General features: G+C 38.5%; 1 protein-coding gene across 5 annotated transcripts in view; it reads right to left on the bottom strand.

The window, feature by feature from the left end:
- The window catches only part of cfap57 (cilia and flagella associated protein 57), a 328,197-nt gene that overhangs the window by 65,826 nt on the left and 249,035 nt on the right, over positions 1-13,336 (bottom strand). For all 5 annotated transcript variants that reach the window (XM_073923815.1, XM_073923822.1, XM_073923828.1 and 2 more), the window contains exon 18: positions 7,070-7,186. In XM_073923815.1, the coding sequence (XP_073779916.1) occupies positions 7,070-7,186 (117 nt within the window). The remainder of the gene's footprint in view (positions 1-7,069; positions 7,187-13,336) is intronic.

Here is a 13,336-nt window from a genome sequence, read left to right as displayed (position 1 = left end):
TTCTTCTTCTCAAATGTAAATCTTTCAGATTGAAAATTGTTGATACGTCTGTTGTTCCCCCTCCCCTGTTTGGTAGTTTGAATGTCTTTTTGTTATGTTAATCTAAAGTCAATAAAATGTTAATCACAAAAAAATTAAATAAACAACACGATTGTTGTCTTTTTAAAAACTGTTGAGTTGGCAAATGTTGTAGTAGAAAGCGGAATTGTAAGTGATGACACGTTTGTTCCCGTGTTACCGTTATCTACTCCGTCTAAGAAGATTATCCTTTCTAATGTGCCGCCATTCATTAAAAATGAAACCCTAAAGAAAATGTTAGAGCCTTATGGTAAGCTGGTTTCTCCCATCAAAATGATTCAAAATGGCTTTAAATCATAATCGCTGAAGCATGTTGTATCATTTAGGCATTTTGTGTTTATGATACTAAAAGACAACAGAGAGGACTTGGACTTAACGTTTAATTTCAAGCATGATGATTTCAATTATGTGCTTTTTGCCAAAACTAACAAGTTGGCCTCAGCTCTGGTGAAACAGGACATTTGGTGAAAAATTGTCCTAAAAGAGAAACAAATCCTCCAAATGATCCTTCTAGCACAGTTGAGAAGACAGGGAAAACTGAAAGACCAGCTCAAATAGTTGGTAAAGAACTGCTTACAACTACTAACAAAACTGCAGAGAGTAGTGTGCAAGAACCCATGGATGAAAATCTGATTGATTTAATTGATGCAGCAGCATTGGGAAAAACAAAAGAAAAAGAAACACGTGCAGTTGTTATGGATGAACTTTCTGTTTCGGAGGGAATGCAGTTAGTTAATGTTTCAGGTGAGAAGGAATTATCTGACAAAAATCAAAACATAGAGCCGGTAGATGATTGTCTGGGAGAAAATGATGAATGTGTCTTTAAGACACTACAGAAAAAAGGAGAATGAAATATTGTCATTGTTCAAAAAGAATGGATTTAAGTCAAACTGATACAGAGAGTAAAACTGATGGTTCAGATTGTTGCATTTATTTAGATAAATCTCAAAATGAGCAGTCAAACCAATCCTACCTGTAGAAGACATTAAACTCTTCTTGAAAGTAATAAAAAATGCAAGGAATGTTTGCATCGCTGAGTGAAGGCCTTTTTTCTGATCAGGAAGTACATAGGTTGAGAAAATTCTCACTAAAGTCAATTTACAGTTGGGTTTTAATACTAAAAGTGATACTTAAAAAAATAAAATAAAATAATAATAATAATAATAAAAAAAACTTACAAGATGAGTTATTCTTAGATTTTCTGGTGCATCCTTTTCTTTTCTTTAATTAGGGAATTTCATATTGCTTCCCTTAAGTTGAATGGAGCACGGGAAGAGAAGAAAAGGTTTGAAGTATATGAATTGATTAAAATAAAAAAATAAAAAATAGATATTTTGTTTGCACAAGAAACACATTGGGATGCTTGGAATAAAGCTGATTGGGCAAAAGAATTTAATGGATTAACCATTGGCAGTTATATCTCATCTCTAAGTGGGGGTGTTGCGATCTTGTTCTCTAAGAATTCTATTCCAGTCTCTTATGAAGTAGATGAGATTGTAAAGGGAAGACTTTTAAAGATAAGAGCTCAATATGAAAACCAGTTTGTGTTTATTTTACTACTAATGCAACTGAAATAATGTTTTTTAAACATGTTATGTAAAACACAGAGAAATTGTAATGCTGAAGATCTGTTTTTATTAGGAGGTGATTTCAATTGTACTGAAAATCCCACTGAAAGAAATCATGTTGATCCTCATTTAGCGTCTCGGAAAAGATTAATTCAATTAATGGAAAGGCATGATCTTTGGAGGTGTTCATGATGTTTGGGCGAATGTACAAAAGACACAAAACCAGTATACTTGGGTTCTTTCATATAATATGTTTTCTTTAGCAAGATTTGACAGGTTTTATGGTTTTAGTCATCAACTAAATATTTTTAGAGATTGTGTAGAGATCCCAGTGGGCTTTTCAGATCATAGTCTAGTACAGTATTGTTTTCTTATGAAATCGATTAAATCTAAGAGTGCACTATGACATTTTAATAATAATTTATTAAATGATTTAGAATTTAGAGATAATTTTTAAGTTTTTTTGAATAATTTTAGAACCACGAAATCTGATTTCCAATTGTTTCAGCAGTGGTGGGATTTTGGTAAAATACAGATTAGACAACCGAGTCAACAGTATGCTTACAACATCACTAAAGACTTAAATCACGCTATGGAAATTTTAGAAGATGATTAAAAAAAAAAAAAAAAAAAAAAACTTCCAGAACTAATTAACCTAAAACAAAATGTAGAGCTTACTGAAACTTTGGAAATAAAAAATTGACAATTTTTTTACATCTGAAAGCAAAAGGAGTTCTGATCAGATATGTTTTATAATATAGATTGGATGGATATCATCAAAATTTTTCTTTAATCTGGAAAAAAAAATGGTCAAAAGAAATGTATATATGCCTTACGCTCTAAAAATGGAGATCTTTTACTGGATCATGCTGAAATTCGTAGAAGAGCTGTAGAGTTTTATGACAAGCTATATAGTAGTGAGATTACATGTGGCCCTTTCCATAAAAGTGTACTTACGGAAGGCCTTCCTCAGGTGTCAGATGACACCAATGTTGAACTCTGTGGTGCACTGACTCTGGAAGAGTTACAGAAAGCTCTTAAAAGTTTGCAATGTACCAGAGCACCAGGTATAGATGGCCTATCTACGGACTTTCACAAATCTTTTTGAACTGAGATTGGTGCAGATTCTGCTTGATGTGATCAACGAGAGTCTTGAAAGTGGTAGATTACGGCTAAGCTGCCAGAGAGCAGTTTTGACTTTATTGCCAAAGAAAGGAGACCTGAGTGATATGGGAAACTGGAGGCTTGTCTCTCTATTATGCAGTGATATAAGAGAAGATTCTTTCGAAAGCTTTGGTGAATAGGTTAAGCAATGTTTTGGCTAAAGTCATTAATTCTTATTAGACGTATTGTGTACCAAATTTTTGACAACATTTCTTTTATCAGGGACTTCCTTGATATTGGTAAGCTCTTAGATGTTGGTTTTGGTTTAATATCAATATACCAAGAAAAAGCATTCGATAGAATAGAGCATTGTTATTTATGGAGTGCTCTGGAAGTTTTTCGATTTAAGAAAGAGTTTATTGATAAATTAAGAGTTTTGTATTGTGATGTTGAAAGTCTACTGAAGGTAAATGGTGACTTTTGTGCTCCCTTTAAAGCTCTTAGAGGAATTAGACGAGGTTGTGCTCTCAGGCATGTTGTACAGTTTGGCATTAAACTCCTTCTAATAAAACTTAGAGAGCATTTAATGGGTATAAAAGTGATACCTTTTTTAAATGATCCACTTATGATGATGATATTGCTATTCTCATTGAAGAGCAAAAAAAAAAAAAAAAATTTAAATGATAGACATTTTAAATGATTTTATGGCTGTATCTTCCACCAAAGTTAATTGGAAAAAAAGCTAAGCTATCATTTGTGGAAACTGGCCTCATGATCAACCTGCTCTTGGTTTTAAATGGAGCAAAATTGGGTTCAAATATTTAGGTGTACATCTTGGAGATGATGCAACTGTTAAGGAAATCTTTGAAGGAGTAAAGGAAAAAATAGTAGATCACTTGAATAAATGGAAATTTTCATTTTCTAAGAGGTCTTATAAAGGAAGAGTTTTAATTATTAATAATCTGGCAGCCTCTGTCTTGTGGCATTGGTTAACTTGTATTGATCCCCCACCACTTTTATTTAAAAAAAATCTGTCTATACTAGTTAATTTCTTTTGGAATAATCTACATTGGGTTCCACAAAGTTTTTTATTTTTATCTAAAGATGAAGGGGGGCAAGGTTTAACTGGTGTGCAGAGTAAAGCAGCTGCTTTTAAGGTTAGATTTGTTCAAATACTACTGTAAATAAAAACTGGAGCTTAGTCCAATATTTTAAAGAACTTTGAGGGTTTGGGGTTAGACAAATCATTGTTTTGGATGAACCCCAAAATGTTATCTGTGACCAAATTAAATCTTTTTTATTGTATTTTATTTAAAGTATGGTATTTTTTTTAAGTATCAAGATGTGAAAAAAAACTGACTGATTGTACCACTGATTTTTGGCTCTCATCTATGTCGAGAGAAGGACTTCTTCCTGCGTTGACTAATTTACTTATCAGTTCTCGTATCATTACACTTGGAGGACTAATTCACATAACAGGACCTTTTAACTATCAAAAGCAATGACAGAGAAATTGAAAATGAAATCAATGAGAATAGTAACTTTTTACTGACTAAGTGGAAAGAAACTATTACCAAAGAAGAAATTGACATTTTGAAAGACTTTGCAAAAGGTTGGACTCAGCCCAAGAAAGAATGTTTATTTGACCCCTGATTTATAATTGTGTGATAGTTTTCTTTTAAGGTGCAAAAGTGTAATGTCAGTAGGAAAATAACAAGTATCTTGCAAAGAAGTGTACAAATGTTGTGTCAAAGCTTTTAATAAGAAATGCCTTGATAGTAAAATAGACACACCTTGGCTTAACATCTTACATTTAAATAAACATTCAAAATCTGAGTGGGGAGCACTTTATAAGTCACTTTTAAATAAATAAAAAAAAAAAAAAAAAAACGTGAGATTTGCAATGGAGAGTTTTCAATAGAATAATAGCTATTAATGCTTTTATTTCAGTAATGAATCGAGAAGTCAATCAAGAATGTCCTTTTTGTTTGCAAAGATAAGTGTTCCATGCCTTATTTATTGTAGTAGGTTACAGCCTTTTTAAAAACATTTTACAAAAGGTGTTTAAATGGTTCAATGAAATTTATTTGTGGTTTTAAATATTCTTGTAAACATTCATATGAATGTCAATAGCTTAGTTTTTTATTGGGTGAAGCAAAAATGGCAGATTATATTAGTAGGAAACGTAAAATTGAGAACTCTGATATTGATGTAATAACTCTATTCAAATATGATAAGGTCAAGAATTCTAGTTGATTTTTGTTATTATAAAACATCAATTTTTTTTTTTTTTATCAGAGATGTTGTGTTTAAAATGTGCTTTGTAGTGTTTTTGAAGATGTTTTAATTCTTAAAAGCCATTTTGTGTGAAGTTGTTGATATTGGAGAAATGTGATCATGTTTTTTTTCTGTATTTGTCTGTTTAAAACTAAAAAGTTATTTAATGGCATTTTAAAAATCTAAATTCAATTCTCTCTCTCTTCTCCCACCAACTATTTTAGCATATGTTTTCCTTCCAGCCACAACCCAGTACTGGGAAACACCCATACACTCTCTCATTCACTCTATGGCCAATTTTGTTTACCCAATTCAGTTAGACAATGCGGACCACCCGGAGGAAACCCACGTGAACATAGGGAAAACATGCAAACTTCACACTGAAATGCCAACTGGCCCAGTCGGGACTCAAACCAGCAACCATCTTGCTGTTAAGTGACAGTGATAACCCCTGAGCTGCTGTTCTGCCAATAATAATATAATAAATGTTGCAAAATAATGTCATAAAAGTCATCACTATCATCATTTTCATCCGCTTATCCAGGGCCGGGTCGCGGGGGCAGCAGGAGGAATTCCGAGGCGTTCCCAGGCAAGCCAAGAGACATAGTCCCTCCAGTGTGTCCTTGGTCCTTCCCGAGGCCTTCTACCGGTGGGACATGCCTGGAAGACCTTCCTAGGTAGACGTCCTGTAGGCATCCAAAACAGATGCCCAAGCCACCTAAATAGACTTCTCTCGATGTGGAGGAGCATTGGCTCTACTCTGAGCTCCTACCGGGTGACAGAGCTCCTCACCCTGTTTATAAGGATGCACCCTGCCACCCTACGAAGGAAACTCATTTCAGCCTCTTGTATCCGAGATCATGTCCTTTCGGTCATGACCCAAGGCTCATGACCATAGGTTATAGTGGGAACGTAGATTAACCGGTAAATTGAGAGCTTTGCCTTTCGACTCAGATCCTTCTTCACCGGACCGGTACATCAACAGCATTACTGCTGCACCGTTCCACCTGTCAATCTCACGCTCCATCCTTCCCTCACACGTGAACAAAACTCCAAGTTACATGAACTCCTCCACCTGGGGTAAGGACTTTCCTCCAACCTGGAGATGGTAAAACACCTTTTTCTGGTGGAGCACTATGGCCTCGGACTTGGAGGTGCTGATTCTCACCCCAGCCCCATCACACTCAGCAGGAAACCGCCTCAGTGTATGCTGAAGGTCCAAGTTTGAAGATACCAACAGAACAACATTGTTTGCTAATAACAGAGATGTAATCCTGTGGTCTCCGAGCCAGACCCCCTGCAGCCAAAGGCTACGCTTTGAAATTTTGGCCATAAAAATTATGAACAGAATTAGTGACATAGGGCAGCCCTGCTGGAGCCCAACATGCACTGAAAACAAGTCTGATCTATTGTCGGCAATGCAAAACCAAACTCCTACTCTGTTCTTACAGGGATGAGACAGCCCTTAACAAATCACCTCTGACCTTCTGCGGGCCCACCACCAACAGGGGTAGTCGTAAGGGGCCAGTGCATTGTGGAATGGGCAGTGGTCGAAGGTTAGCACCAAGACAACACGATCGTCGCTCACAGGATCTCTTGGGACATGGAATGTCAGAAAGTCATTCATTAATTCTTTTTCAGCTTAGTCCCTTTGTTAATCTGGGGTCACATCCACACACACCAATACACTACGGACAACTTAGCCTACCCAATTTGCTGCATGTCGTTGGACTGTGGAGGAAACTGGAACACCCAGAGGAAACCCACGCGAATACAGGGAGAACATGCAAACTCCACAAAGAAACTCCAACTGACCCAGCCAAGGCTCAAACCAGCGACCTACTTGCTGTTATTATTATTATTGCAGCACTACTGACTGTGCCACTGCATCGCCATGTCAGAAAATTTGAAACTTAAAAACATATATATTTTTATCTAAGATCTCTGATTTACAGAAAAATAAACATAAAATTTTATTTTATTTAAATATACTGATTTGTATAATGAATTAATAGCAGCATATGCGTGTCGTTTATACTAACCTTCTTTAATTCCTTGTGCACTTCAGTGTCTTTGGTTTTCAATTTTAAGTTCAGTTCAGCAATCTTCAGCTCCAGTTGTATGTTGGTTTTATGGAACTCCTTTAACTCTCCCTCCATCTGAGAAACACATAAAGTTGTTGTCAGAATAGTAACCTCAGTTCATTTGCATTAAGACATATGTAGGGGAAAAAAAGAAAAATGACAGAAAAAAAAGCTGACAAAAAAAAAAAATGTTGACTCAAGAACAGATGCAACTTGATCAAAATTGGGGAATAAATTGTTTCTCAACTGGTGGGACGTGACCCAAAAGTGGGTCGCGGGAACATTTTTAGTGGGTCACAGAGTGTGCGGTCAAAAAAAGAACAAAAAAAAAAACAAAAAAGGGCTTTTATTTTGAAATGCGTGTGCGACAACCCTACTGTTCGACATGTGAAATTTTTATTTAATTATAGCAACAAATACGTCGAAGAGCAAGTACAACCTGAATATGGTAAGTATGGATTTAAATATATTGACAACAAAAACGTCAGTGTGTCAAATGTAGTGAGGTGCTCTCACAAGAGAGCATGAAACCTTCTAAATTAAAATAACATTTAGAAACCAAACATCCCAGTTGCAATGTTTTTAATTACGACTCCAATAGCTGAGGGCATCACAAAAGTGCCTAACATCTTCATGTTCAAAACGAGTAGAGGCATTCTGCGCATCTTACTGTGCTCACCGTGTAGTAAAGACCAAGAAAGCCCACACAATAGCAGAAGAGCTTTAATTTGCTAGTTTGTTCTGTTCACCAGGATCAGTGTTAATGTTTTATTAACAGTTCAGTGTAGTTAAAGAGCCATGACACCCCCCACTTTCGGTTAAAGTCTACTTCAGAGTTTTTTCAAAAGATGCATGATTAATGGGCGTGGAGCTCCGCGAGCATAAGGCTGGAGTTTGCGTGGCCAGCAGGGGTAGACAGTTAGCTCACAAAATGAGACACAAACCGCGAGGAGACGTTTATAAATCACATTGTTAAAATGCAAAGAAATAAACAGTAATTTAATGCCCTGCTACATTTGTTATTTGTAATTTCATATACACATAACCACAATTTATATCATTATAAAGATAAGTGTGTTCATGTAAACACTATAAATGAGGATTCTCCCTCGATCCCCAGGTCTAAATTATATATCTGAATGTAGACTCAGTGCAGCAGGTCTCCTGACCTGCCTATTTTAACCATTAGCCCTGCTGGTAATATAGAGGATTTAGGCAAACACAGCAGCACGACGATATGTCTGAATGTGAACGAACTCCTAATAAAAGTCAACGTCCGCCATTCTTCAATTCTCGTACTGCTCTACCGACAAAAATGCTTGCAGCACACACACAGCTTTGCCGTATGATCGGCCCTGACAAGATCGCGGGGAAAAACATGCAACAAACCCCGTGGGTCATGGAAACAAACACATACGAGTCTTTATGAACGGCTACAGCGTGCCGTGGGTCCGTGTCTCTCAGCTTGCTTGAAACTGGCATGCCTTGCCTTCGGAAAGCACGTGCTTTCATGAATAATTAAGCAGCCGGCTCTTCTCATTGGATAAGAAACTCTGCTATGAATAATAATGAGAAACCGATGCATCATCATTGCACTTGCAGTACTGCGCTACGTCGTCGATTTTAATCCCGCCCCAAAAATCATTTTAAACCTGAAAGCTGAAATAGGCTGACAAAAGCTCAAAATTATCCAGTTTTCCCCACAATTGAAGCTGACAGGTGCTAACATTTTCTTAAGTGATACTCAACACACACACATCTGTTAATAATAAAAAAAAAAAGTTCTCCAGGGTGTCCTGAACCTTTAATGGTAACTGAACTTTTTCTTACCCTAACCACTGTTTACAGTATTTGTCGTTTTTACTTTATAATATTTCTATAATTTTGTTAAATGACAGCAATAAAATATTTTTTTATTGGTAAGTCTTGGTGATTTTCTTATGATTTACCTGTCAGTACTTGTGAATGTTAACAAATAAATACAAACTAATTATAATTCCTAAAACTATATTATAGTTCCTAAAATTTTGGGTTGCGGCTTGATGACCTTGTAAAAATGTGGGTTCCATGGCCAAACCAGTTGAGAACCACTGCTCTAGAGTGTGTTCTCAAATGCAAGGTCTTGGCAGCATTTGAAAGTTTTGTGACTACTGAGCTTGATAGCGAAGGTTCAGTGCTGAGTAATAAGTGACCCCCGAGGATCATTAAAAAAACAAAAAACAGTTAAATATCTAAAAAAAAAAAAAAAAATAGAAAGACAATGCATGTGTAATCCAGAAGTCAGTGAGATATGCAATTTACAAGTCTTAGAGGGAACATGATCTCTGACAGCCTAAGTCAAACTAACTGCTGTTGCTTGGGGGGGACTGAGCCCCCGTTTTTCTCCTGGAGAGAAAGTGCCTTTTTTCCCATGGGAATAATAATAATTAGGCTGGCTTGAGAAACAAGCCAGACTACTGAAATCCTATTTAAACTTTTTTTTTATATTATTCTTCTTCTGAGACTAAAAATTAAACTATCTTCTCCTAGAGCTTTCGAGCTATGACCACCAAACTCGCACCAGACCTCCGACCTATTCGGACTCGGATTGCTATATCTTTTCTGACTGATCTGACTTTCGGTTTTCCGAAAAATGTCCCTGGACCATCGGAAAAATCCCATAGACTTAACATTGGACCAAAACTTTGTGATCTCATAACTCTGTGTCAGACTGTCGCACAGACTTCTAACTGGGCTCATTTAACTCAGACCATCAAACTGCCAATAACTGATGAGCTTTTAACTTTTTGGCCACGTCCTAGCAACCACTTTTGGACCCTAGAAACTGTCCAATAGACTTCCATTCAAAAGACTGTCATTGACTTTACATGGGATCAAACTTTGTGAGCTCATAACTCTGCATCAGACTATCCTACAGACTAATGGCTGAGCTCATTTAATTTAGACTACCAAACTGCCAATAACTGATGAGCTTTTAAGTTTCTAGCCACACCCTAACTACCAGATACTACACCCTAGCAACAACTGTCCCATGGACTTCTATTGCAAAAGACTGTCATTGACTTAACATTAGATCTAACTTTGTGACCTCATAGCTTTCCATCGGACTGTCATACAGAGTAATGGTCTCTATCTATCTATCTATCTATCTATCTATCTATCTATCTATCTATCTATCTATCTATCTATCTATCTATCTATCTATCTATCTATCTATCTCCATTTTCAAACTGTTTTAATCTATCTATCTATCTATCTATCTATCTATCTATCTATCTATCTATCTATCTATCTATCTATCTATCTATCTATCTATCTATCTATCTATCTATCTATCTCCATTTTCAAACTGTTTTAATCCATCCATCCATCCATCCATCCATCCATCTATCTATCTATCTATCTATCTATCTATCTATCTATCTATCTATCTATCTATCTATCTATCTATCTATCTATCTATAGTCAAACTGATTCTATCTATCTATCTATCTATCTATCTATCTATCTATCTATCTATCTATCTATCTATCTATCTATCTATCATGCTAATAACATGCTAATTCATGCTAGAATTTTGCTATTAGCATGCTAATCCATACTAGAATCATGCTAACAACATGCTAATTCATGCTAGAATCATGCTAGTAACATGCTAATTCATGTTAAAATCGTGCTAGTAACATGCTAATTCATGCTAGAATCATGCTAATTCATGCTAGAATCATGCTAGTAACATGCTAATTTATGCTAGAATCATGCTAGTAACATGCTAATTCATGCTAGAATCATGCTAATAACATGTTAATTTATGCTAGAATCATGCTAATTTATGCTAGAATCATCCAAATAACATGCTAATTCATGCTAGAATAATGCTAATAACATGCTAATTCATGCTAAAATCATGCTAACAACATGCTAATTCATATTGGAATCATGCTAAATACATGCTAATTCATACTGGAATCATGCTAACAACATGCTAATTTGTGCTAGAATCATGTTAACAACATCAAACTTAAAACTGCTTCAAAACTTTAAGCTACTCAACTTAAAACTGTTTTAAAACTTTAAACTACTTTAAACTTAAAACTGCTTTAAAACTTTAAACTACTTTAAACTTGAAACTGCTTTAAAACTTTAAGCTATTTTACACCTAAAACTGCTTTAAAACTTTAAACTACTTATCTTAAAACTGTTTTAAAACTTTCAGTCTAAGCTTTCTCAAGCCAGCCTAAAGTTTGTCTCGACAAACTTTAATAATCTAGTTATTATTTGGTTCCTTACAAACAAATACTATGGGTCCTATCATTCACCCAGCACAATAAGGCGCAAGACATGTTTCCAAGAGGTGTTGCTATTTTTTTAGATCAACGCAAACCTAATTTTCCCATTTTCCGCCTCGTTGTTTAAATAGCAAATCCATTTGCATTTGTAGACTCATAGGTGTTCTGGTCTGGAAAAGAGGTGTGTTAAGGTGCATTGTTGGTATGTTACTATTGTGAGAAAGTAAAAAAAATTCATTTTGAAAACGAAATGCATTGATTTTATTTTTTTGCTGTTTGAAACAACTAACACTCATTTGGGGGATGGTGGGTCTCTAGCGGGGGGGGTCTTTGGAACGACCGCTGGCAAACGCTATGGATAAGCTCACCGGGGGCGTTGGTTAGACCCAGGGGAGAGCCCACCAAGCCATGCCCGGATAGAGACCACTCTCTCCGGCATGACCCACGCCTGGAGGGGGGGGTAGCGCGTCCCTGGGTTTCGCTGACCTGCCGTCAAGTTTTCGATAACAGACACATATGAAGGACTTAGTGCAATTTCCGATTTCGCGGTTGATCGAACCAGGCCCCAAAGTCATTCAAAGAAGCCCCAGGAGATGCGTTCGAACCCGGGGGAGCTAGGTGCGCGCAACTGCCCTGGTTCATCCAAAGACCCAGGCCCCAGAGGCATTCAAAGAAGCCCCAGTAGATGCGTTCGAACCCGGGGGAGCTAGGTGCGCGTAACTGCCCTGGTTCAGCCAAAGACCCAGGCCTCAAAGGCAATCAAAGAAGCCCCAGGAGATGCGTTCGAACCCGGGGGAGCTAGGTGCGCGTAACTGCCCTGGTTCAGCCAAAGACCCAGGCCTCAAAGGCAATCAAAGAAGCCCCAGTAGATGCGTTCGAACCCGGGGGAGCTAGGTGCGCGTAACTGCCCTGGTTCAGCCAAAGACCCAGGCCTCAAAGGCAATCAAAGAAGCCCCAGGAGATGCGTTCGAACCCGGGGGAGCTAGGTGCGCGTTACTGCCCTGGTTCAGCCAAAGACCCAGGCCTCAAAGGCAATCAAAGAAGCCCCAGTAAATGCGTTCGAACCCGGGGGAGCTAGGTGCGCCTACTGCCCTGGTTCAGCCAAAGACCCAGGCCTCAAAGGCAATCAAAGAAGCCCCAGTAGATGCGTTCGAACCCGGGGGAGCTAGGTGCGCGTAACTGCCCTGGTTCAGCCAAAGACCCAGGCCTCAAAGGCAATCAAAGAAGCCCCAGTAAATGCGTTCGAACCCGGGGGAGCTAGGTGCGCGTAACTGCCCTGGTTCAGCCAAAGACCCAGGCCTCAAAGGCAATCAAAGAAGCCCCAGGAGATGCGTTCGAACCCGGGGGAGCTAGGTGCGCGTAACTGCCCTGGTTCATCCAAAGACCCAGGCCCCAGAGGCATTCAAAGAAGCCCCAGTAGATGCGTTCGAACCCGGGGGAGCTAGGTGCGCGTTACTTCCCTGGTTCAGCCAAAGACCCAGGCCTCAAAGGCAATCAAAGAAACCCCAGGAGATGCGTTCGAACCCGGGGGAGCTAGGTGCGCGTTACTGCCCTGGTTCAGCCAAAGACCCAGGCCTCAAAGGCAATCAAAGAAGCCGCAGGAGATGCGTTCGAACCCGGGGGAGCTAGGTGCGCGTAACTGCCCTGGTTCAGCCAAAGACCCAGGCCTCAAAGGCAATCAAAGAAACCCCAGGAGATGCGTTCGAACCCGGGGGAGCTAGGTGCGCCCTACTGCCCTGGTTCAGCCAAAGACCCAGGCCTCAAAGGCAATCAAAGAAACCCCAGTAGATGCGTTCGAACCCGGGGGAGCTAGGTGCGCGTAACTGCCCTGGTTCAGCCAAAGACCCAGGCCTCAAAGGCAATCAAAGAAACCCCAGGAGATGCGTTCGAACCCGGGGGAGCTAGGTGCGCGTTACTGCCCTGGTTCAGCCAAAGA

This window comes from Danio rerio, chromosome 2, assembly GCF_049306965.1.
Source record: "Danio rerio strain Tuebingen ecotype United States chromosome 2, GRCz12tu, whole genome shotgun sequence".
Lineage (NCBI taxonomy): Eukaryota > Metazoa > Chordata > Actinopteri > Cypriniformes > Danionidae > Danio > Danio rerio.
Note: the sequence above shows the minus strand (reverse complement) of the source record. Positions and strands in the feature narration are given on the sequence as shown.